Genomic DNA, 25463 nt, shown 5'->3' with positions numbered 1-25463 from the left:
CTTTCCCATTATCCAGCTCCTGCCAGGTGGAGGCATTTATGGCATTTTACCACCTTCCTGTCTCCTTGCACCATTTTATCCCAGTCCAGGTTTCTTGTTCTTCTTGCACTCCTCTTTATTGAATCAATCCACCTTGTTCTAGGTCTCCCTCTTGCTCTCTCACTCGAACTTTGTCTTATTGGTATTTAATGATTAATTGGATGCTATAAAATTTGTGCAATCAATCCTAAGATCACAAATCAAATACAGAGTGTGTTTAGACTGTTTAAATTAATCACCTGCTCAAAATTAATTGGGAAATTTATCATGTAGACTGACTGGCTCCCTGACTGAATGGTTAGCGTGCTGGCCTTTGGTCACAGGGGTCCCGGGTTAGATTCCTGGCAGGGTCAGGAATTGTAACAATCATTGGTTAATTTCGCTGGCACTGGGGCTGGGTGTATGTGTTGTCTTCATCATCGTTTCATCCTCATCATGACGCCCAGATCGCCTACGGGCGTCAAATTGAAAGACGTGCACCTGGCGAGCTGAACATGTCCTCGGACACTCCCGGCACTAAAAGCCATACGCCATTTCATTTTATCCTGTTGACTGACCAGTCCAGCTCCTTGGCTGAATGGTCAGCATACTAGTCTTTGGTGCAGAGGGCTCCAGTCTCGATTCCCGGCGAGGCTGGTGATTTTAACTGCATTTGGTTAATTCCCCTGGCTCATTTTAATACACTGCTCTTCATCTACAACACACCACACTGTCAACCACCACAGAAACATGGAATAGTGAATACATCCCTCTGTATAAGTTCCAAGATAGACATCCAGCAGTAAAACTGGACCAAAGCCTCATCAGGTGCAGACATCAATGAATTGGGTAAAAACCAGGAAGAAGAATAAGACTTATGTGTTGACCAAGTGAGGAGTGCCAGTTATATATGAAGGATCAATAACTATCAATAGTTTGTTGTTAACTGTCATTTATTTGCAATCGGTGTTATTCTTATCATTGTTGAGCATTTAAAGATTAACTTAAATATTATCTTTCAGCGGTCCACCTATTCAGTACGTATATAATTCATTAAATCTAGTACATGTTTCTTCCCCTAAGAGACATCATCAGCTCGAATAAATCACACCGGGCGAGTTAGCCGTGCGGTTAGGGTCACACAGCTGTGAGCTTGCATCCGGGAGGTAGTGGGTTCAAACCCATAATTTGCTAATTATTTAGTTTATATGTCCTTGTGTATAAAAGTGTTTTTAATTTGTCTTATCAATCTAGTAATGTAATTTTTGTTTCTGATATATTAATCTATTAATATATCATTAATATATTAATCTTAAATATTTACTACTTGATTTTATAGTCACTATGGGTTTTTATCTAAAATGAAGCTGTTAAAGCTTGTTACAAGTAATTGTTGAGCATCAGCAAGTCAACAGTTCATAGAATTTTTAAACCCACCCTCATAAGTTTGCCATAATCAGATAGCCCAATACCAGGATATAAATTATGTAATACCCATATTGTGGTTGGTATAAGAGTGCTCCCATGCATGCTAGTGCTAATGTGAACCATTATAACTCTTATGACTGATCAAAGGAAGCTGAAAATAAAGGCATACATTGGACAATATATGGCTTAGGTAGGATTACTTAGCTCTCTTTCCATTGTCAACAGTGAAAATATTAGGAGGTAACTTCATTTAATGATAACTTTTGTATTAGTACCTTACAGTCTCAGTTTACATTCTGTGTACCACTGCATTTACCATCATTTGTTACACCAGGTTTTTCAGAGCCATGGACAGAATAAAGTAACATTATGTGGTTTTGGGTAAGCTTATGAGACTTTCTACAAGTTACATGCATACTATGCTGTACTCAAGCATTTACAGAGATTTAACTTTTTTTTTTTTTTTTTTTTTTTTTTTTTTTTTTTTTTTTTTTTTTTTTTTTTCCCCCTCTATTCATTGTGTAGTCATCAGAGAAAACCTTCTCTATATGGGCATTATGCCCAGGAACAGAGAAATAAATACTCTACCATTTTAAGCAATTCAGGATACTGTTCACCAAAAGCACAATCTCAAAAGAAAGCTGCCCAAATCAAGCAAGTAGTGATGGGCAGTCTGAGACGAGGTCTCGAGATTTCTCAAGACTAGCGCAAGCACCTGTTTCTCACGAGAAATTTCGAGAGGTCTTGAGAGCGTTTTGGTGTTGTGCGGCGAGAAGCGTGTCATAGGCATACAGGTAGATGGAGCTGAACGTTGTTTGTGCCGAGTATGCAAATAGTCAACTACGGGCCTTCTCCATTCCATAAAAACAGGTCAACATATCTACCAAGGTCTATTTTGACGCAGTATAATATAATTATAAAGGATACGCATCCTGGCATTGTATGCAGCGGTAAGTACACTAATGAGTGGGCTAAGTACAGAAACTAATGGCTACTGTAGATGTACATCGTTATCACTCATAATTTATCGGACCCCACATTCAATATCCATTTGACCGGTGCTTGTCTTTACCGAAATTATGGCGATGAAGGAAATAATTACTTACAATGTTAGAGTATTTGTGTCATAATTAGGTACTTCATTATATGACAGTGCAATGTCTAATTATTTCCACATGTATGCAACAACTGTAAGACGATATCCGAAACTCAATTTAAGTTGTAGGCATGGGATTATTTTGAAATGATGCCACATGGCACAGCCTGCCATGTTGTTTGTAAAATACGTCAGCAGAAATACTTCTGGGATGATCCGGAGCTTAAAAGCACATATCACTGAAGGGGAATCATCACAGAGAACACCTCCGGCCCGGTCTGCATCACAAGAAGCTACCCTGTCGACAACAATTGTGATGTATCTAGGTAGGTGTACATATTATCTACAGTTATTAACAAACTATACAGGGTTATTCAGCTAAGATGTCCACCTCAAAAACCTTGTGAATCATTTAAGATACTGATATTCTATTTCACGTTTGTTAATGGTATTAAGGGGCTCTTAGATGAACATGCAGAACTTTCCCAGGTTTTTGACAAAATTTATTGGCGCACATGTTTCCATATGAGATGTTATTTCACACAATATCTGCTTGGTGATGTACTATCAAGCTTACGCTCATAGTTACTGGGACGTCACACAGTCTAGATGTCAGTCTTGAGGGGGAGCATTGCCCATCACTACTAGCAAGACAATGTATTCTGATGTCAGAAGTCTTAAAATATCTGAATGTAAAAATCACAGATTATCTTTGATATGTGACTTATGGTAATGCAATAACCACACAAACGAATCTCTGTATAGAGGAACCTTCATTCAGGAACATTTTTCCTAAACCTAGCCAAAAATTACTGAAACATGTCTTACCTCTAAAATAATAAATTCCTAGATGTTAGGCCCCTTTTAAATAAGCTTCATCATCAAAATAATACATTAACAAGTAAGCTTGTACAGCAGGTTACTCTTCATTAATTTTTAAAATGAGATATATATTTTTATAATTTTTTTTTTGTTTGTTTTCAGATGATTTAAGTAAATCATGGTTTCGCAAAATTTACTCATTCTCCAAGGTGTCAGAAACTTTGTTATTAGGCTGGATATCTGGTCAGGAGGCTGAGTACATGGAAACCTTGCCACATGAATTGGTTGCAGAGAAATGCACTGAGATTCTCAGGAAGTTCCTCAATGATCCTTTTGTACCTAAACCAAGTTTATGTATATGGTAAGTCTTATTATTGTATAAGCAGAATGTTAATATTTCAAGACTGGTGGTGATGGAAGTATTGACCATGGAAAAAGTAATTTTAAAAACATAATTATTTCAATTATTCAAGTTGTTACTGTGGTCTATTAACAATTTTCTTGGGTGATCACTCCATGTTTTATGACTGCCATGTCCTTTTCGTCATCCAGTTCTATACTTTGTCAGTTTTCTCTGACTTCCCACCTAATAAAGTAAGGTTTTTAGTATAATTACTGTAATTCTTCTGTACTAAACTGAAATATTCTGAGGAGACTATCATTAAGTAACTGTTCTTCTGAAAGTCAGTTCATTCCTTTATTCTTCCCCCAGATTGAACGGCTCAGATAGAAGAGCACTGGCTTTCTGGAACAAAATTGGCAGATCCATCCCAACTCATTCCAGTGGTTAAAAACTTCATAGCTGTTCCATATTGAACTGAGAAACACAAAAGTAATTTAATATAAGGAAATCCACCTAACAATACATACAAAACTGTTGCACTTATATTATACCACAACATTTTTATTATTATAAACATACTGGTTTCAGCATGTTTTCAGTGTCATCATCAGCCTTTCATAAAACCAATCGAAAGAATAAATTCACATATAGCAACAATATACACACACTGGTAAAATTCATGTAATGACAGACATTTAAAATATTTTATATAAAATATATGAGGATTGCTACACGTTGGCGGCGTAATAGTCTTAAATTGTCTTAGTACATAGGTTGAGGCACTTGCTGTAAAGATGAGCATTGATATGATAAAGCTTAGTGAAACCGTTAAAATCTTGATGGGTATCTTATTCATAGTAAAATGCGGCACTGAGGAATAATCTGAGCGCTGTTGGTGGCATAGTCTTCTTAGCTTGAACTTGTACTAGCGTTTCGAAAGACAGGTTTCAGTGTACATGTAGGTCGTAGAATGATATGTTCAAGCGGAACGTGAAGCCTAGAGAAAAGGAGGGAGCTGATTTTAATATGGTGTTCAGCAAAGGGCAAGTCATATGAAGGAAAGGTATAGAGAGTTATAGTGTGAGACTCACCTTGCCGCAGAGTGCCAAGAAGCTTACTCTGTGGAGTGGAGTTGACAACAACTGGAGCTGGTTTGTGGGGATGGAGTAGAGGTAGATGGGAGAGGGTAGGAAGGGAGGGGCTTGAGGAGGAACCGGCTACGGGGGAGGTGTTGGAGGCGGGTCTGGAGGGCAATGCAGTGGGGACGTATGGCATGCAAGGTTGTTATGTAATGCGTGATAGATCGAATGCTTACTCGAAAACTTAATACCTTTAAAGACAGTGATAAGAAAGTCATAAAGAACCTTGGGTTTCTCAGAAATTTCATTTAGGTTTAAGTTGGGGTTGAAAAACTGTTCAAGGTGTATGAAACAATTTTCGGTGTCATCTAGAAAAGGGCATTTTCCGAAGGTCCTGAGAATCTCCAAGTCTTGGTCTATAGTGGTAAAATTGTTTCACGTCCTTCATATGTTGACCTACTGTCGAAAACCTATTGTATTTAATAGCAGTGATGTGTTCCATGTACCTAATTTTGAAGGTGCGTCCAGTCTGCCCTATGTACGAAGAATTTCAGTTATTGCAACTAAACCGGTACACCCCTGACCTTGAGAAGGTGCTATTTTTGTTTATTGTGTTAGAGTTACGTATTATTTCCACATTCCTATTATTGGTACGATAGGATATCTTGATATTTTCTTGAAAATGTTGGTAATGCTGTAAACCTTTTCATTGAAAGTGAGGGTAGAATATGTAATAGGGTTGGGTTTTTCCTTTTCTAATGTTGTTTTTAGTCTATGCTTGAATTAATTTATTATTCTTTCTATGAAACAGTCATTATATCCATTGAATTTGGCAATGGAACAGATGGTGTCTAAGTCTTTCTTTAAATTTGTTTTTGACATTGCCATTTTAAATGTGCGGTCAACCATGCTGTTATAAGTAGCACATTTTTGTGTGTATGGATGTGTAGAATCCTGTCCTGTAGTTGTAGTAGTTTGTGTTGGTTTTCTATATATCCTGTATGTTAGAGAGGATGGGAACCTGCTTATCGTAAGGTCTAGAAAGAATTTGTTTGTTCGATTCCGACTCGAGAGTGAATTTAATATCTGGATCTATATTGTTGAGATTGTCAAGAGTAGAGGTAGCACTAGTAGCCCTATCGCCTAGTATTACCAAAGTATCATCAGCGTATCTAGACCAAAATAGAATGTTGGCAAAAGTGTCATCATTGTCAATTATTGTCTGTTCTAAAAAATCTAGATATATTTCCGCTAAGATCCCCGAAGCCAGATGTCCCCATTGCTAGTCCATCGTGTTGATATATAGTGCTGTCAAAGATAAAGAAGTTATTATTGACTACTAATTTCAGGACCTTCATAAAGTCTTGGATCTCAAGTTTGCTTAGGGAACTGTGTGTATTTCGGTTTCTTTCAATAATGAGAATTAATTTTTTGATATTAATACTTGGATACATATTAGTAATGTCAAACGAGTGGATGGAATAATGGGGTTGTATTTCAAAGTTATCTAATTTCTTGATCAGCTCTATAGCATTTTTTACAGATTTATCTGACAAAAAACTGTAGTTGTTCTTAAGGAATTTCTGAATGAACTGAGAAAGTTTGTGAAGCGGCCTAGGCCTATAATTAATAATTGGGCAGATGGGGGCACCCATGTGGATCGTAGAGAAAGCTTTAGCAGTAGGCTGTAGGCGAACATATGCATGACGTGAAACATAATTTTACCACTATAGACCAAGACTTGGAGATTCTCACGACCTTAGGAAAAGGCCCTCTCCTAGATGACACCGAAAATTGCTTCATACACCTTGATCATTTTTTCATCCCCAACTTAAACCTAAATAAAATTTCCGAGAAACCCAAGTTTCTTGACGACTTTCTTATCACAGTCTTTAAAGATATTAAGTTTTCGAGTAAGCGTTCGATCTTTCATGCATTACATAACAACCTTGCATGCCATACGTCCCCACTGCATTGCCCTCCAGACCCGCCTCCAACACCTCCCCCGCCTTTCGACGTGCTAGTACAATTTCAAGAAGACTATGCCACCAACAGCGTTCAGATTATTCCTCAGTGCCGCATTCCATTATGAATAAGATACCCATCAAGATTTTAACGTGTTCACTAAGCTTTATCATATCAAAGTTCAACTTTACAGCAAGTGCCTCAGCTTATGTACTAAGACAATTTAAGACTACTACACCGCCAACGCGTAGCATTCCTCATATTTTTTATATAAAATATTTTAAATGTCTGTCGTTACACAAATTTTACCAGTGTGTGTATATTGTTGCAATAGATTAGGTACAGAAATACTTTGTCCTTTTCATTTGACTGGACTGTGCAGTTGGTTAGGTACTCACCAGTAGTTTTCAAAAGTTCTGGGACTAAATTCCAACACAGCTAGTCACCAGGAAAAAAACTTCAGTATTGCTTAGCTTCTGAGGGGTCACATGCTTTTTTTTTTTCCTTCACACACACCCCTCTGGTTGCGTACGTAGAACTTGCAACAACTACTGCTTAAGGACAGTTCATATTACTTGTCGGTCTTCTTTAGAACACATCTGTTCTTTGTAACGACTGTTGTAAGTTGATCTAGGATTGTTTTAGATACAATTTTTTTTTTTTTTTTTTTTCTCCCAACCCAGTCATTTCAACTTTGTACTGCAAGTCACCATATTGTATTGTTAAGTACAAGTATATGCAGTTCTATTATGTGAGGTCTAAAAGTCAACCCTGAGGAAGAAGGAAATATCCATAGGTATAAAATTATGTCCCATTCTGGCAAAGTTCAAAGGCATTTGCAAACAGTTTTTGGAAGATGAAGATGATCGTGATGGTGACAGTTGCTTCTGATCTGGAATCAGATGAAGTGTTCTGCTTAAATCTGCTGCTCTGTACCAAATTTAAAGCAACTATGTCAAAATATCTCGTTATAGAAACCCGGTCGAAAAGACTATGCATGACCCAATGTGACGTTTGTTCACATGATCCCTCAAAGGATACCAAATCTTTTTAACCAGTGCTACTGCTGCCACTAACCCCATCCAGCCCCTCCTAGTTGATCAGTTCCTACCAGTGTCTGGTTGGCTATCTTTGTTCTTTACTCTCTTCAGCATGTACTACAGGTACTCGACATTACCTAATAAGCAGGAAGTCTGTTTCAAGTACATTGTGGCCGTGAAAGCTAAATATTCAATTTAAATGTCCTGCAGCGGGTGTCTAGTCCATTCTACATTTATACTGTCCATAGCTCAGGTCCCAGCCAAAAGAACAAAAATGAATCTTAGCTCAGTTAGGAGAGAATAGGACACAAAATCCAGAAGTTCTGTGTTTAGTCCCACCAGTGTCCAGCTGCCATATTTGTTCTTTCCTTAACATGTCTTTGTGGCCTGTACTATTACTCAGCACAACTTGATAAGCTAGAAATCTGTTTCAAGTACAACGCAGTCATGAAAGCGAAGTATTCATTTACATCTTTGTTTCTTCAAAATAACTGCTCTGATATTATTTTAGAGAAGTTCTAAATGTGGAGGGCATCCTTGTACCATTTTTATCAAAACAATTTTGAATTGCTTGTTTCTTCTTAGAACAATGTGGCGAGGTATTTTTGTTTCACAAACGTCCATCATACTTTCTTATCAGTACATACCAGTTCAGAAACTAGTATATTCAAAATTTATTTAGAGCCTGTAATTTATAACCATCTCGTAATGCAAGCTTCAGATTGAACAGAAAGTACAACAGTTACTATTTGTATTGAAGATAATGTATTCTTTCCAAAATTGTCAGTACCTAATTTAATAAATGCTTAAGATACTTGATTCAAAAATAAATATTTTTTGTTTCATGCCATAAGTCAGATACTAGCTACAAATTGTTCAAAACATGTAAAAGAAACCAACAAAAAATAAATATTTTTTTGTTTCATGCCATAAGTCAGATACTAGCTACAAATTTTTCAAAACATGTAAAAGAAACCAACAAAATATTAGTTCGTATAAATTGTCTAATAATGAAAGACCTATATACTATGAGTTAAAAACAGCCATTAAGATCATTGAAATTGTTATTGTCATTTTTCTTCGATTTAGCCATTGCATACTTACATTTTCCCATGACAATGACCTAAGAATAGCACTCTCCTCACTCCTTCCCAGAACATACATGCTGGCAACCTTTTGAAATAAGAACTTTGCCTATACTCATACCCTCCAGTGTTGTCACTTGAACAGCCTAGACGAAATTCAGGCTATATTTAACAAAAATAGTGTCCATTTGATAGATTTAGTGAAAGCTGGTTATCGCTATCAGTTCCAAACAACATGGTTCGCCTTGATGGCTATAACCTCTATCACCATGATCGTACAAATAAGAGGGTAAGAGGCATTGTTCTTTACTGTAGAAATGACCTGAATGAATGCAATTTGCTTTACGTCTCACCGACTCAGATAGGTCTTACGGGGACGATGGGACAGGAAAGGCTTAGGAATGGGAAGGAAGCAGCCGTGGCCTTAATTAAGGTACAGCCCCATCATTTGCCTGGTGTGAAAATGGGAAAACCATGGAAAACCATATTCAGGGCTGCCGACAGTGGGGTTCAAACCCAGTATCTCCCGGATATGAGCTCACAGCTGCACGCCCCTAACCGCACGGCCAACTCTCCCAGTGAGATGACCTGAAGAGCCGTGTCATTTGTACCTCATCGACCGGTGAATAGCCTAGGACGGACAGAAAATACTTATTTGAGTGGTTTACCGACCACCTAAAGTATCTTACTTGACGGAGTTAGAAACTTACCTACTTAACTTGCTACCAGCCTGTCAACATATCATTATATTAGGGGACTAATCTACTTATTCTACTCCTATTCAATGGTTACCATTACTGAGCAACATTCAGCCTCCTCACATCAGACAGCAACGTGCCCTTGTTAGACTGTGGACCGGGATAGGGAAGAACAGTTACCTCCCAATACATCAGGATAGATGAAAATGCCGTACTGAGACTCAAGTCGCGGAAACTAGCCTGGATGACGGCAAAGGAATTAGTTAATTCATATTTCAAGCCCGAAGAAATATGGAAACACGAATGGTCTCAATCACACCCTCATGGCATTGTCAATATCAAGGATCCATCTACAAAGTTGCCTGGGTTCAACCTTCCTTGCTCCACCTGGACCACACTCAACAGGATACACTGCGGAGTCAGAAGAAGTGCTTCTGCTGTGCATCAGTGGGGCTGGAAAGACTCTCCAGCCTGTGACTGTGGTGCTGAAGTGCAAACCATCCTGCACATTCTGAAGGACTGCCCTCTGCAAGCTTTTGCTGGCTACATCGAGGACATTAGAGTAACCCCTGATGCACTTTCTTGGCTGGAAGTGCTGGACATTCGTCTATAAGAGACTGAAAGACCCCAACATTAACCTTTTCAATGTGGAGTTTGTAATTTATTTATTTTTTTTTTTTTTCTTTTCTGAATGTTGTTGTTTGAGTCATCAGTCGATAAACTGGTTTGATGCAGCTTTCCATGCCACTCTATGCTGTGCTAACCTTTTCATTTCAACGTAACTACTGCATCCTACACCTTCTCTAATCTGCTTGTCATATTCATACCTTGGTCTACCGCTACCATTCTTACCGCCTACACATCCTTCAAAAACCAACTGAACAAGTCCTGGATGTCTTAAGATGTGTCCTGTCATTCTATCTCTTCTTCTTGTCAAATTTAGCGAAATCATCTTCTCTCACAGATTCCATTCAGTATCTCTTCATTCGTGATTCGATCTATCCATCTCACCTTCAGCATTCTTCTGTAACACCACATTTCAAAAGCTTCTATTCTCTTTCTTTCCGTGCTAGTTATCGTGAATGTTTCACTTCCATACAATGCCACGCTCCAGATGAAAGTCTTCAGAAACATCTAATTCTTATATCAATGTTTGAAGTGAGCAAATTTCTTTTCTTCAGAAAGCTCTTCATTGTTTGTGCTAGTCTGCATTTTATGTCCTCCTTACTTCTGCCATTGTTAGTTATTTTACTACCCATGTAACAATATTAATTTAGTTCCTTTAAGACTTCATTTCTTAATCTATTATTTCCTGCATCACCTGCCTTCGATCGACTGCACTCCATTACTTTTGTTTTGAACTAATTTATTTTTATGTTGTACTCCTTACCCAAGACTTCGTCCGTACCATTCAGCAGCTTCTTGAGATCTTCTGCAGTCTCAGATAAAATAACAGTATCATCAGCAAATCTCAAGGTCTTGATTTACTCTCCTTGATTTCCTTTACTGCCTGTTCTATGTAAAAATTGAAACTGCAGCCTTGCCTCACTCCTTTCTGGATTGCTGCTTCTTTTTCAAAGCCCTCAATTCTTATCACTGCAGACTGATTTTTATACAGATTGTAGATAATTCTTCGTTCTCGGTATCTGATCCCAATCACCTTTAGAATCTTAAATAGCTTGGTCCAATCAACATTATCAAATGCCTTTTCTAGGTCTACGAACGCTGTGTATGTGGGCTTGTCCTTCGTAATTCGATCCTCTGGGATCAGACGTAAAGTCTAGATTGCTTCACGTGTTCCTACATTTCTTCTGAAGCCAAATTGATCTTCTCCCAACTCAGCTTCAACTTGGTTTTCCATTCTTCTGTAAATAATACGTGTTAAAATTTTGCAGGCATGAGATACTAAACTAATGGTGCGGTAGTTTTCACACCTGTCAGCACCGGCTTTCTTGGGAATAGGTATAACAACATTCTGCCGAAAATCGGATGGCACTTCTCCTGTCTCATACATCTTAGACACTAAATGGAATAACCTTGCCATGCTGGTTTCTCCTAAGACAGTCAGCAATTCAGAGGGAATGTCATCAATTCCAGGTGCCTTGTTCCTATTTAGGTCTCTCACAGCTCTGTCAAACTCTGACCTCAAAATTGGGTCTCCCATTTCATCAGCATCAACACCCTCTTCATGTTCCAGAACGAAATCATCTACTTCTTTACCTTGATATAACTGTTGGATATGTTCCTGCCGTCTTTCTGCATTGTCTTCTTTCCCTAGAAGTGGCTTTCCATCTGAGCTCTTAACACGTTCAGAACCTGCTTCTGAGCGGGACACTTGAATGCCTGGACCAGCCATTTTCATGCCTGGCCCTCTTGACATGCATCACTTAATACAATTTACAATTACTCCTAAACTATAAATGTTAGAAAAATGATACTTGTGCTTAGCTCTAGTAAATATTTAGGGTGTGATATCTGGTGTCATAGGTTTCAAAATACGTCTAATTTTATACAGCCTATCTGTATTTTCGGCATAATGATTACTGTCACCAAAGTGAAGAAATGAAAGAATATGAAGGAAGCGTATTCAGAACATTGTATTAGAAATAATCGGAGTATGAAAAACAGGGTCTTCGGTCCAGTACATATTTATATCAGGATTTTGGACTAATCGGTTTCCACGATTGCATGATCGAATTCTTTGTGAAAAGCCAGGGCACCGCACTTATCACTTGACTCGCGTATAGCTTGGTATGCTCACGCACTTACTGATAAAATTCGTCATTCATGAAAATACTCACGTAACTCAAAATATCCTGCTTATTTTCTATTTGAACGTTTATACTGGAATTCTCTGTAAATGGTAGAACGGGTGGACAATAACGAGGATAATATGTGTCAGGCACTTCACTTTTCTCTATAGGCCTATCGGATTCGGGAATCTGAATTTCCTCGTCACTCTCACTTTCACTATCTGAGTCTATTTCAGGAATAAGTTCATCACCAGAATATAATCGTGAACTATATCTAATAATTAATCTTCCGTATGAAACTTTGTTTTATAAGCCATTATACTACACTCAGTAAGAACGACACGCACTGCATTGGAATCTCAAGTACCGTCTTGACGCGAAGGGAGTGCTGAGATATTCCCGCTAAAACAGCTAAGATAAATATGAGCCCACTCAACTTGGGGGTTATCTCAAAAACGTCAACCTACTTCCTGCTACAACCAGTAACGCTGACTAAGGTGTAAGAATGCATGGATGACGAATATAAACAGCATTGCTTCGTGCGGAAAATTAAACGTCTTACGCCGTCCACAACCCGCAGCATAGGAGCAAGGTTAAACATCTTACACTGTCCACGGTCCGCAATGAGTTAATATTCATACACCTAGATTTCCTTTCTCAAAGGTTTCCTTGATTTTCCTGTATGCAGCATCTACCTTTCCTAGGACCCATACAACCTTCTAGCATTTTTGTATTTTCATCGTTCATCAATCAGGTCTAGTATCTCCTGAGTTATCCGTTAATTCTTAGTTGATCTTTTCTTCCTTCGTAACATTTCTTCAGCAGCGCGACTGATTTCATTTTTCATGACTATCCACTCTTCCTTTACTGTGTTTCCTTCAGCCTTTTCATTTAGTCCTTGTGCAACATGTTCCTTGAAACAATCCCTCTCACTCTTTTCTTTCAACCTGTCTAGCTTCCATCTCCTTGCATTCCATCCTTTCTTCAATTTCTTCAACATCAGATGGCATTTCATGACGAACAAGTTGTGGTCAGAGTCCACGTCTGCTCCAGGGAATGTTTTGCAATCCAACACCTGGTTGCTAAATCTCTGCCTAATCATAATGAAGTCTATATGATACCTTGCAATGTCTCCAGGTCTCGTCCATGTATACAGCCGTAGTTTGTGGTGTTTGAACCAAGTATTGGCGAGGACTAAATTATGATTAGTGCAGAATTCAACCAGCCGACTTCCTCTTTCATTCCTTTGTCCCAGTCCGAATTCGCCTACTGTATTACCTTCTCTTCCTTGGCCTGCCACTGCATTCCAGTCTCCCATCACAATTAGATGCTCGTCACCTTTTACATATTGTATTAAATCTTCTATCTCTTCATATATTCTTTCGATTTGCTCATCATCTGCTGAACTAGTAGGCATATAAACCTGCACTATTGTGGTGGGCATTGGTTTGGTGTCTGTCTTTACGACAATAATTCTATCACTATGCTGGTCGTAGTAGCTTACCCGCTGACCTGTTTTCTTATTCATTATTAAACCCACTCCTGCATTTCCCCTGTTTGATTTTGTGTTGATAATTTGGTAGTTGCCTGACCAAAAATTCTGTTCTCCCAGCCAATATACTTCACTCATACCAACTACATCTAACTTTAGTCTATCCTTCTCCCTTTTCAGATTCTCTAACCTAGCACATAGATTCAATCTTCTAACATTCCACGCTCCGACTCGCAGAATGTCAGTATCCATCTTCCTGATGATCGTCCCCTCTCGTGTAGTCCCCACCCAGAGATCCGAATGGTGGAACGTTTACCACCGGAATATTTTACCCGGGAGGAAGCCATCATCAGTACATCATTCATACAGAGAGAGCTGCATGTCCTCGGGTGTTAGTTACAGTTGTACTTTCCCGTTGCTTTCAGCCGTGTAGCAGTATCAACACAGCTAAGCCATGTTGAGTACTATTACAAGGCCATATCAGTCAATCATCTAGACTGCCGCCCTTGCAACTTCCGAAAGGCTGCTACTCCCCTTTCGATGAACCATTCGTTAGTCTATTGTCTAAACAGATATCCATCCGATATGATTGCACCTGTGCTTGGCTGTCTGTTTCATTGGGACATGCAAACCTCCCCACTGCAGCAATTGATTGTCAACTGTAGCATCGTTCGCTAAATAAAATAGGCCTAAATAATAAAATCTCGTCGCCATACGACCTATCTGTGTTGGTGCGACGTAAAGCAACTAGCAAAAAAAAAATATCTACTTACGTCGAAATACAATACTACGAAACTAGAAGCCTTGTTTTCCTCATGTGACTTGACTGTCCTTCCCTCTGACCCCATTAACCATGTACATACTGCCAACAACATTTCCCACACCTTAATAGATCTCAAAAGTGACTAACAACCATCAGAAATTGGTAACCCACAAATTTCAGTACCAGCTGTGTCCACCCACGATCTTACATTTCTTGCCTACTCACTTCACATTTCAAAATTTAAACCTAGGTATATAACGTGCAGGAATATGAAAGATGTTGACATGTATGAAATAAGACACGGTGCCTACAATCTTCTGTGGAATGGCATTTTAAATCGGACAGATATTGATGAAAAATAAATATATTTAATTCGTTAATACACAATCTATACAACAAACATGCACCAAAAAGACAAATCAGAATATCCCGCAAACCTAGTCCGTGACTAACCTCTGCAGTTAAAAAATATGATGTCTCAACGTGATACTCTGCACCGACATTACAAACGTACTTATGACACAAGTGACTATGAAAAGTACAGAATAATTAGGAATAAAACTAAACAAATCATTACCGGGCGAGTTGGCCGTGCGTGTAGAGGCGCGCGGCTGTGAGCTTGCATCCGGGAGATAGTAGGTTCGAATCCCACTATCGGCAGCCCTGAAGATGGTTTTCCGTGGTTTCCCATTTTCACACCAGGCAAATGCTGGGGCTGTACCTTAATTAAGGCCACGGCCACTTCCTTCCAACTCCTAGGCCTTTCCTATCCCATCGTCGCCATAAGACCTATCTGTGTTGGTGCGACGTAAAGCCCCTAGCAAAAAAAAACAAAAAAACAAATCAGCCGTAATCTTAAATGTAAATATGTTCGCGAATCAGTAAGTAACCTAAATACGTCTACTGCCTGGGGGCATCTCCGAGCCATGGACATAGGAAATACACATGAACAGCGTCAGGTACCTGACATTCCACTCAATGATTTAAATGCATATTGGGCCGATGACCTTTGATGTTAGGCCCCTTAAAATAACAAGCATCATCATCATAAATGCATATTTCACAGAAGAGAGAGCTCAGTCTAATCCCCTTAACAGACCACACGTAAATAACGTCCCAGTACCTGTCCCCCAAAATCGCCCCTGCTTTGCCTTTCGTATCGTCAGCACTAATGAAGTTAAGAAAGTCTTGTATTCTATTAAATCCAAAGCAGGTGGTGTCGATGAAATTCCTATTACTTTCATACATAATATTATTGATGCTATTCTACCCATTCTCACCCATTTTTTAATTACTGTCTCAAAAATGGCACATTACCGGCAATTTGGAAGTACTCCAATGTAATTCCACTTCCTAAAAAAAAAAAAAAAAAAAAAAAAAAAGGATCGAAACTTCTATCCGATTGCCATCTCATTTCAATTCTCCCTGCTCTCTCCGGAGCATTAGAATGGTTAATACATGCACAAATACGGGAAGACTTGCACGCTCACTCAGTTCTTGACCCGCTTCAATCTGGCTTCAAGAATGACCATAGCACAACAACTGCCTTGAAGTGACTGAGGACATCAGACAAGCAATAGGCGAAAGACAAGTGACAATACTCATACTCCTTGACTTCAGCAGTGCTTTAATATGATAAACATCCACACATTGTTGAAGCTCAAATCGTTTTTCGGTGATGTTGCTTTAAAATTTTTCACCACATATCTTACAGATCGTCTGCAGCATGTTATAGTACAAGATGGTGCTTCACAGTGGCAACTCTGGAAGGCAGGAACCCCCCAGGGTTCTGTTGTTGGTCCCCCTTTGTTTGTCCTAGCTATATTAATGACATATATTCTAAAATAAAGTATAATAGATATCACCTCTTTGCCGATGACCTCCAAACTTACTGCCACATTAATATAAAACTCTCTCCTCCTCAAGTCCCCACCCCCCAAAAACTAAATCATTATCAGTTCTCAAAAATTACTAAACATTATGTGTAAAAATGATTCAGTTCCTGTGGTGATATTAAATGCCACTGTAATCCCATTCAGTAAGGAAGTGAAGAACCTAGGTATGACCTTGACTGAAACGCTTGTTTGGTCTGCTCATGTAAGAAATACATACATGTAGAAAGATGTATGCGACGCTACATCCTGTGAAATGACATAAGGACATTTTGCCACAAGACGAAAAGGTAAAACTTGTCCAAACTCTGATACTACAATACTTGACTACTGCAACATTGCCCTCATTAATGCGACCTTTGAACAAACTATGAAACTTCAACGAGCATTGAACTCTGTTCTTCTATTTGTTTTTAATTTGAGTTATGATGCTCACAAAACTCCTAGCTACACATTTTATTTCCTGACTAAAACCGGAGAGGTGACGGAAATTCCACATACTTATGTTGGTATATCGAACTTCGAAGGAAAATCTATCCGAATACATTTCTTCAAAATTCCATTTATTATCCTCATTCCATAATTGTAACACAAGATCTGGCACTTCCCTTGTTGTTACCGTCAACCACTCCTCAATGTATAATAGATCCTTCGTTGTGGCTGGGTCATGACTTTGGAATTCACTCCCAGCTGCTGTCAGGAACTCAAACTCAATAGCAAAATTTAAGATTGCATGTAGATCTTACCTGTTGAATGCCGCTGATTGTTTCATGTGTATGGTGACGTACGATAGGTTGTGTGATTATTATTATTATTATTATTATTATTATTATTATTATTATTATTATTATTATTATTATTATTATTATTATTATTATTATTATTATTATTATTATTATCGTAGTAGTAAATCTAGGTAATATTTAGCTTCTTAGTCATGTACATAGATCACTTTTTATGGCCATACTTATATTTCCATTTATGTTACATATTGTGTTCTCTTTGTGCATTGCTTTTATTTTTCAGTTTCTGTCTTACTTTTTTATTATGACTTTATCTCTTTCTTTTTATCTTTACGCTCTGGATTTATTTCATTTTATTCTGTTTTATTTGTGGAACTTTGCTTTCTTTCTTTCTTCATTATATGTTGTCCAGATCTGTCATTTTTACTTATCTTTGATTTTATAATAGAAAATAAATAAATAATTTTATATATGTATTATCTGTAAATTATGTGGTTAAGTGTAAGAGAGGCCCATGAGGCCTAAATTCGCCACTCCTAAAGTAAGTAAATAAATAAATAAATAAATAAATAAATAAATAAATAAATAAATAAATAAATAAATAAATAAATAAATAAATAAATTTGTTTATGAAATATCTCAGTTTAGTTCTTAACTGTTATTTTCTTTTTGTATTCAGTACAAGCTGGCGCAAGCAACCATACACGAAAGGCTCCTATACAGCAATGGCAGTTGGGGCCAGTCAGGTTGATATAGAGCACTTGGCACAGCCACTCTACTCCCACCCTCAGCAGAAGAAGGCAAGTAATTTTTTGTAACAAGTAGGTGGTTAACTAGCTTTAAGTGATGGAAAGGAACGAAGAAATGTGAAATCAAGTCATACATAGATATATTGGAAAGTGTATACGAACACATACTGCTAATAGGATAAACTCTGTGACAGGTCAACATCAGAAGAAGGAGCAATCTAAAGAGGAGAAAAGAACAAACATAAAAACACAAAAAGAACAGTCTCCACATCATCTTGTTGCCATCAGTCCCATCCACCATCCTCTTGCTTGAGGTGTGCTTTGTCTCTTTGGTTGCCACTCATGTCCATTAGGTGACATTACTGCAGTAATCATCAAAAACTAACGTATCAATGATGGGTACACAATATCTGTTGCATTTCTCTAACTTAGACTGCAGTATGCGGTTCAATAGCTGTACACGCGAGCAAGTGGTTTTCCGTTATATTCCATCTTCATACCAGGCAAATGCTGGACTGTACCTTAATTAAGGCCACAGTTGCTCCTTTCCACTCCTAACCCTTTCGCCTCCCATTTTGTCATAAGACCTATCTATATTGGTGTGATATAAAGCAGATTTTTTTTTTTTTTTAATATACAATTTCTCTTTCCAACACATGTATTGTGCCATTAGCATTGTCCTTGTCTTTTCACGCCCACTGCTGCCAAATGAAAGACATTAATTTTTTTGAAAAAATTAAACAGTATTGTGTAATGGTAAAACTACATATTGAAAGAAAAACAAAATACCCCATTTAAGACATCTTCAATGAAAAATACATTTTATTCAGTGAACAGCAATTTATAACTGTGATTAATTTTGTTAAAGTCCATCTTCTACATCAGTAGGCGTATGCTGGAAAATAAAGAGGTTTCTAGAACTTTCTCTTGCAGTCTCTTGAAAACTTAAGCATCAGCTGCTGCTACACAGTTAAAAAAAATTAGGGGAAAGTGTTTTGTAACGTCTGGTATGTGAACGTTAGTGTGGTAGATGGGGTTCCAATGGTCGTACAGCATACCGTGAGACCTTAGCTACTCAGGGTATGTCAAATCGAAATTATACTCAACCTGTAGGCGTAGCCATGCATTAAGTTGTCAGGTGACCCCTCAAAACAAAGTGAATAGCGGTGCATCCATGTGTTGTTGTGAATTACACAGACTACTGCGGTCATTTGAGCATGTTGTGCATAAACCAGCAAATCTCATGAGGCATCTTAACGAGGTGCAAGTTGCAAGGGCCGTCACTTTGATCCAAGAAGAATTGACTTTTCGCCGTGTTGCTGTGGACCTGTAACAAGACCTCGGGAGGGTCACTGGAGTCGCGGTGTCTGACCATACAGTAAGGAACAGGTTAAGAGAATTGTTCTTACGACCCAGACGTCCTGTTCGAGTGCCCCGTTTAATGCAGCAACATTGCGCAGCTCACCTGCTGTTTGCCTGTACCCACGTCAACGGACAACTTTGCCAATGGAGACCTGTGTTATTCACAGAAGAGTCCAGATTTCCCTGACACAGCGTAATGGACGTCAACATGTATGTAGACTTTGTGGTGAGCAGTACATGCCAAATGTTGTCCAGCAAGGCGACCAATTCGGACAATATTCTTGTGATGGTGTGGGGTGGCATCAGTATTGATGGCGGTACGGATCTTGTCGTCCATGGTAATCTTACCACTGCTGGGTACATCGAGCAGATACTGCTACAGCATTTTTTGGTTGCTGCATACGGTGTTGGCCCTGAATTCGTACTCGTGCACGACAATGCCAGGGCTCATGTAGTACCAATATAAATGGTCCGTTATTGGACATTATAAATTTTCCAGCTAGCTCATTCTTGGTTGCCAGCGTTTCGCCCTCGTGTGCTAGGGTGGGCTCATCACTTGGTACCTAGCACACCTACCAATACGCTGGCTAGTGCATACCGTGGAGGCCACTGCGTAGGCTAACTGGAGCCACCGGCAGTGCCAATGCACTAAGAGACTTTGTCTCATCACTAAAAATTGATGCCTGCTTGGCCATCAGATGATATAGATGTTGATTCCCATAGGGAATCTGAAATATTTGTCCTGAATGAGCAAATTTATAATACCAATATAAATGGTCCGTTATTGGACATTATAAATTTTCCAGCTAGCTCATTCTTGGTTGCCAGCGTTTCGCCCTTGTGTGCTAGGGTGGGCTCATCAGTTGGTACCTAGCACACCTACCAATACGCTGGCTAGTGCATACCGTGGAGGCCACTGCGTAGGCTAACTGGAGCCACCGGCAGTGCCAATGCACTAAGAGACTTTGTCTCTTCACTAAAAATTGATGCCTGCTTGGCCATCAGATGATATAGATGTTGATTCCCATAGGGAATCTGAAATATTTGTCCTGAATGAGCAAATTTATAATACCAATATAAATGGTCCGTTATTGGACATTATAAATTTTCCAGCTAGCTCATTCTTGGTTGCCAGCGTTTCGCCCTCGTGTGCTAGGGTGGGCTCATCAGTTGGTACCTAGCACACCAGAGCTGTCTTGCAAGAACTGGACATTCAAGAGATGGAATGGCCAGCAGTGAGTCCTGATCTTAATCCCATTGAGCATATGTAAGGTAGGCTTGACAGAAGTGTTTGTGGGCGTCCTGTTCCACCATAGACTCTCCAAAACTTTGAACAGACTCTCGTTGAAGAATGGGACCTGATACTGCAACATGACCTCCATAGATTTATACGGAGCATGCCACTTAGGTGCCAAGCTGTGGTAAATGCTTGTGGAGGACATACACCATACTGAAGCTTTCCAACTGTGATAAAAATCTACCCTGGAGGACTGTTATCACTTCCTTTTCGTCCTTTTGGACATTTTCGTTTGTATTCTGAAAATGAACGCAAATCCATTGGTGTTTTTTTGTATACTTCAACGGTAAAGAATAAAGATTTAGTTTGTAATATATCTGGGTGTGAGGTATTGTTTTATGAAGCATGGCATACGTTCAGAAACATTTGTTTTGAACTGTGTATATTGTGTTCCTCAACCCATGTGACACTTGTTTTGAACAAACTCGCAGCATCACTGTGTCGTACAGTATGAATTTGTGATGAAGTTTCTTCTTGTTCTCAATAATAATAATAATCATCATACGTAGTGGAAGATGGAACCATCTTGGACAGTCTCATATTTACTCATCTGACAATTTTCATCTTCGTATACAAACAGCCAGTCACTTACATCGCCAACAGACAGTGTTTCAGAATCGTTGGTGCAAATGTATTCAGTCGTCACTGGGAACTGCATGATTCCTTGTTTCAAAAAGGATCATCTTCAGTTGGTTCACTTTTTTTAGATTTCTTTTTGTACTGGTTAACAGAGGAATATCTGGCCACAGTTGGCCCCATGCAGTTACCAATACTTTAGTCAACAGACTATCACAACCCCGAACAAGGCTGTAAACATCTTTTACGTTAGTGTCTTTCATGACTGAATGATACTTTCTTTGCTTATTACTAAAGCGAGGAACTTTAGGTGCTGAACCTTAATTCTTTTTTCACTGTTAATATACCCGAATTAACTAGTGATGCAAAGAAAACACAATTTAACGACCCTAACTGTAATAATGACAGCACTTTCCCCACTTATTTAGTCCTTTTTTTTGGCTCCTTTGCTGCATTTAATTCCTAAGGAAATTAATAAAAAACAAATGTTTCATCTGTAAAGCTTGGTTCTATGTGGTTCCTCAATTCGCCAACAGACACAAATGATGCATATTTTGTTTACAGTCGATATTAAATGCCTGTTTGATGCAACAAATTTTGGTTGATGTTTGTATTAATAAGTTCAATTAAAATTTGAACCTTCATTCGCACTTTTTTTGACGAAATTAAAGCACCTTTTTCAACCAAAATTTTGCACCTGAAATTCCTAGCTCTACTTATTACACTACTTGCACCAGTTTTTGTGAGACATTAAAATATAGCATGATGCCATGCAGTGTTACAGAATTGTTGTTGCATTGGGTGGAATGAAATATACAACAGAAATTCTAAATAATTTCTTCTTCTAATTTTTTCACACTCTGGTGGGGTCATGGGTGCGATCGGAGTTGCACATGAAGACTTAGACTTGTTGTATGGCTGGGTGCCGTTCTTGACACCACCCCTAGATGGAGGGTTGTATACACTATTACGTGGTTCTCTGGTTTTGGCACTGTGATCTGTTGTGGATGTTTACGAACGGGTCGCTCTGAGCTGATGGCCTCGATGCTGACCATTCAGGCAAAAAAAAATTCTGAATATGATAACTTTAATTGCAAAACAAACTAAGGAGCATAAATTTTGTAAGCCAAATATTAATAACACTGTTTTTAAATGCTAAAGGGTAGTCGTGTTAAGTTGACCGAGCAAGTGGCTTGTTGTTCGGGTCACGAAGATATCAGCTTGCATTCAGGAGATAGTGAGTTTGAATCCCAATATCGGCAGCCCTGAAGATGGTTTTCCTCGGTTTCCCATTTGTAGCACCTTTCGAGCAGGTACACATCGTAATAATAATAATAATTAAAAAGAAAAATAGAAAAAATATGAAATTAAATTAAAATTAACTCCATGTTTGCGTTGCGACAACTTTAAACCTGCAGGTCTAACAAACGACAACTACAGAAGAATGTGGAACTTGGAAGGAACCCTACTAGGCTATAAGATCATATCTTGTTGTGGCGAAAAACGTAATATGCAGCAACTACCCTTCAAATCTATTGACAAACTAAAGTACAACACTAAATATAAAATCAGGCCAGCAAATAAGGTACCAAATAAAAAAATAAAACTTAACACATAGTAACGGACAATTGAATATTACAGCTCTTCACTTAGTGGGTTATACAAACTTTAACACGGAGATTGTGTCAGGATTACTGGAGACTAACTCAAAAAGGATTAAATTTACGTAGGTTACAAATTTAGAACAAAATAAGAGTTGCCTCTGAAAAAACAAGTGCTTTTATGGTTGTTCATCGAGGCACACTCATTCAAAAACGAAAAATTGGTGAATGTGGAAGTCTAGAGGAAACTCCGATACACAATACAAATTACATTACCACAGAAAGTTACATTAAATAAGAAAAGGCCGAAACACAAGAATGAATTTAAATTAAGTGAAAACATAGCGCTTACCGTAAGAGTCTGGAGTCCCAAAGCAGGACGGATGCAAAGTGTGTCCACCTGCTGAGACGATCAGAATTCAAAGATGCGGACAAATTCCTTGCTCACACGAGGAGCCCAAAACAGGAAATCGAGCAATCACAAGTAGCCAATAACAACACTCCAGATCTCCATGTTCACCAATGGAAAAGGTCGTTATTTCGACCAATTAAGACACTTCCATATATGGACAAGTTCTAGAGGGTTCGATTAGGAAACAGCAATTCCGTTATCGAAACCTCCACGTGTCAGTATAAGCTGACACAAAGTTGGTTATCAATTTGGATGTAAGTTACAACAGACCGATGACACAACCACAACTACAGGAAATTTTAAATACCCAGATCTTTTTTAACATAATTCTTCTTCTTCATAGCCATTAGTTACGATAATTAAATAACTTTCAGTATATTCTTCAGTAATGTCTTTGTCGAGAGTCCTAAAAACCTTATTTTAATTAATATTTTCTAATTCACATAAATTCTCAAAACATAAATTGTTTTGTATAAACTCTTCAGTCTTTAAATGTTCCTTTTGTTTTCACAAACAGCTGTTTTACATAAAATTTTAAAATGATGACTAGTTCAGTCTTAAGTAACATTGCATGACAAGGATTTCTGTGGCTTCACTGATCTTGCACACAGCTGTTCAATGTTGGTCATATCTTTATAGATTGAAACTTCTTCATCATTAACGTCCCATCACAGGCGACACCATTTTCACACCAGGCAAATGCTGGTGCTATACCTTAATTTTAAGGCCACAGTTGCTTCCTTCCCATTCCTAACCCTTTCCTAACATATAGTCACCATAAAAACTATCTGTGCCAGTGAGACGTAAAGCAGATTGGAAAAAGTCATATTAAATCTGAATAATGCTACTAATAATAATAATAATAATCGTATGGCCTCAGCTACCATGTGCAGACATTTCAATTTGACGCCATCTGGCTGTCTGCTCGTCAATTTCGACGTTCCGTTTTACTCTAGGCCCCCACTAGATGGCAGACCGAGTAAACCGAAACTCTCTTGGGCGTCTCTCTATGGCTGAGATTCAATGAATTTTGTCGGGTAAACACCAAATGTGTCACCAGAGATCTTTTACATGCCGACATCGTACAACATGGAGTGTCGAATGGACTTTTTTCCGCCCTTCAAAAATCCGACTACCTCTGCCGGGTTTGAACCCGCTATCTTGGGATCCGGAGGCCGACACTCTACCGCTGATCCACAGAGGCAGCTAATAATGCTACTAAAACCAAACCAAACCCCATAGCACTACAGCCCTGGAAGGGCCTTGGCCTACCAAGCGACCGCTGCTCAGCCTGAAGGCCTGCAGATTACGAGGTGTCATGTGGTCAGCACGTCGAATCCTCTCGGCCATTATTTTTGGCTTTCTAGACCAGGGTCGCTATCTCACCGTCAGATAGCTCCTCAATTCTAATCATGTAGGCTGAGTGGACCTCGAACCAGCCCTCAGGTCCAGGTAAAAATCCCTGACCTGGCCGGGAATTGAACCCGGCGCTTCCGGGTAAGAGGCAGGCACGCTACCCCTACACCACGAGGCCGGCGAATAATGCTACTAGTTTGAAAATACAATTGAAGTCCACTATAGCGAGTGCGTCATATAACAAGAACTCCGCTGTAGTGACGATTTTTTCTGTCCCTTCAAAATTCCTATATAAAACTGTGTATCGTCCTTCGGTTACAGCGAGAGCCCTATCAGTGACGCATCCATTATTACGAGCGATTAAGCGCGCACGATTTTTTTCCATTACCGATATTTATGCACCCCAGCAATGATATTGCATGCGATCGATTACCTTCAGCATCGTTTCCTCGCTATGTGAACTAAGAGTTTTCTCGTCGACATTCAAAGATGATTACAAGTAATAAATCTCATTGTAGACCGTATTGGACATCAGATATGAACATTAAAACAAGAATAATAGTTAGGAAAGATAAGTATTGGAAAGGTGGTGTTAACTATTATTCTTGTTTTAATGTTCATATTCAAAGATGATGTCTGAGTCAATTATTAATACCCGTCCACTGCTGTTCTGTAAAGAAAATTCGAAATGAAAGAGAACATATTTTCGTAATAAATGCGTACATAACGTGTCCGATAATGGTTGTTAACTCGTTAAAAATTAAGGCTGACTAAATGACTGCTTAATTTTGACGCTAAATACTGCAATTAAGTAAGAATGGGATACACCTCGAGATATGGCAGAGTGCTTAATTGATTTCAGAGGTTAGTTTATATTTTCTCACGTCGGTTTA

At 38.7% G+C, this 25463-nt stretch overlaps 1 protein-coding gene across 1 annotated transcript in view; it reads left to right on the top strand.

The window, feature by feature from the left end:
• LOC136857698 (spermine oxidase) overlaps positions 1-25463 on the top strand; it is a 74094-nt gene that overhangs the window by 37132 nt on the left and 11499 nt on the right. Inside the window, exons 4-5 of the mRNA XM_067136560.2 lie at positions 3527-3725; positions 17897-18017. Of these exons, the coding sequence (XP_066992661.2) occupies positions 3527-3725; positions 17897-18017 (320 nt within the window). The remainder of the gene's footprint in view (positions 1-3526; positions 3726-17896; positions 18018-25463) is intronic.

The sequence above is a fragment of the Anabrus simplex genome, chromosome 1 (genome assembly GCF_040414725.1).
Source record: "Anabrus simplex isolate iqAnaSimp1 chromosome 1, ASM4041472v1, whole genome shotgun sequence".
NCBI lineage: Eukaryota > Metazoa > Arthropoda > Insecta > Orthoptera > Tettigoniidae > Anabrus > Anabrus simplex.
The sequence above is the reverse complement of the archived record's forward strand: the minus strand, read 5'-3'. Positions and strand labels throughout refer to the sequence as shown.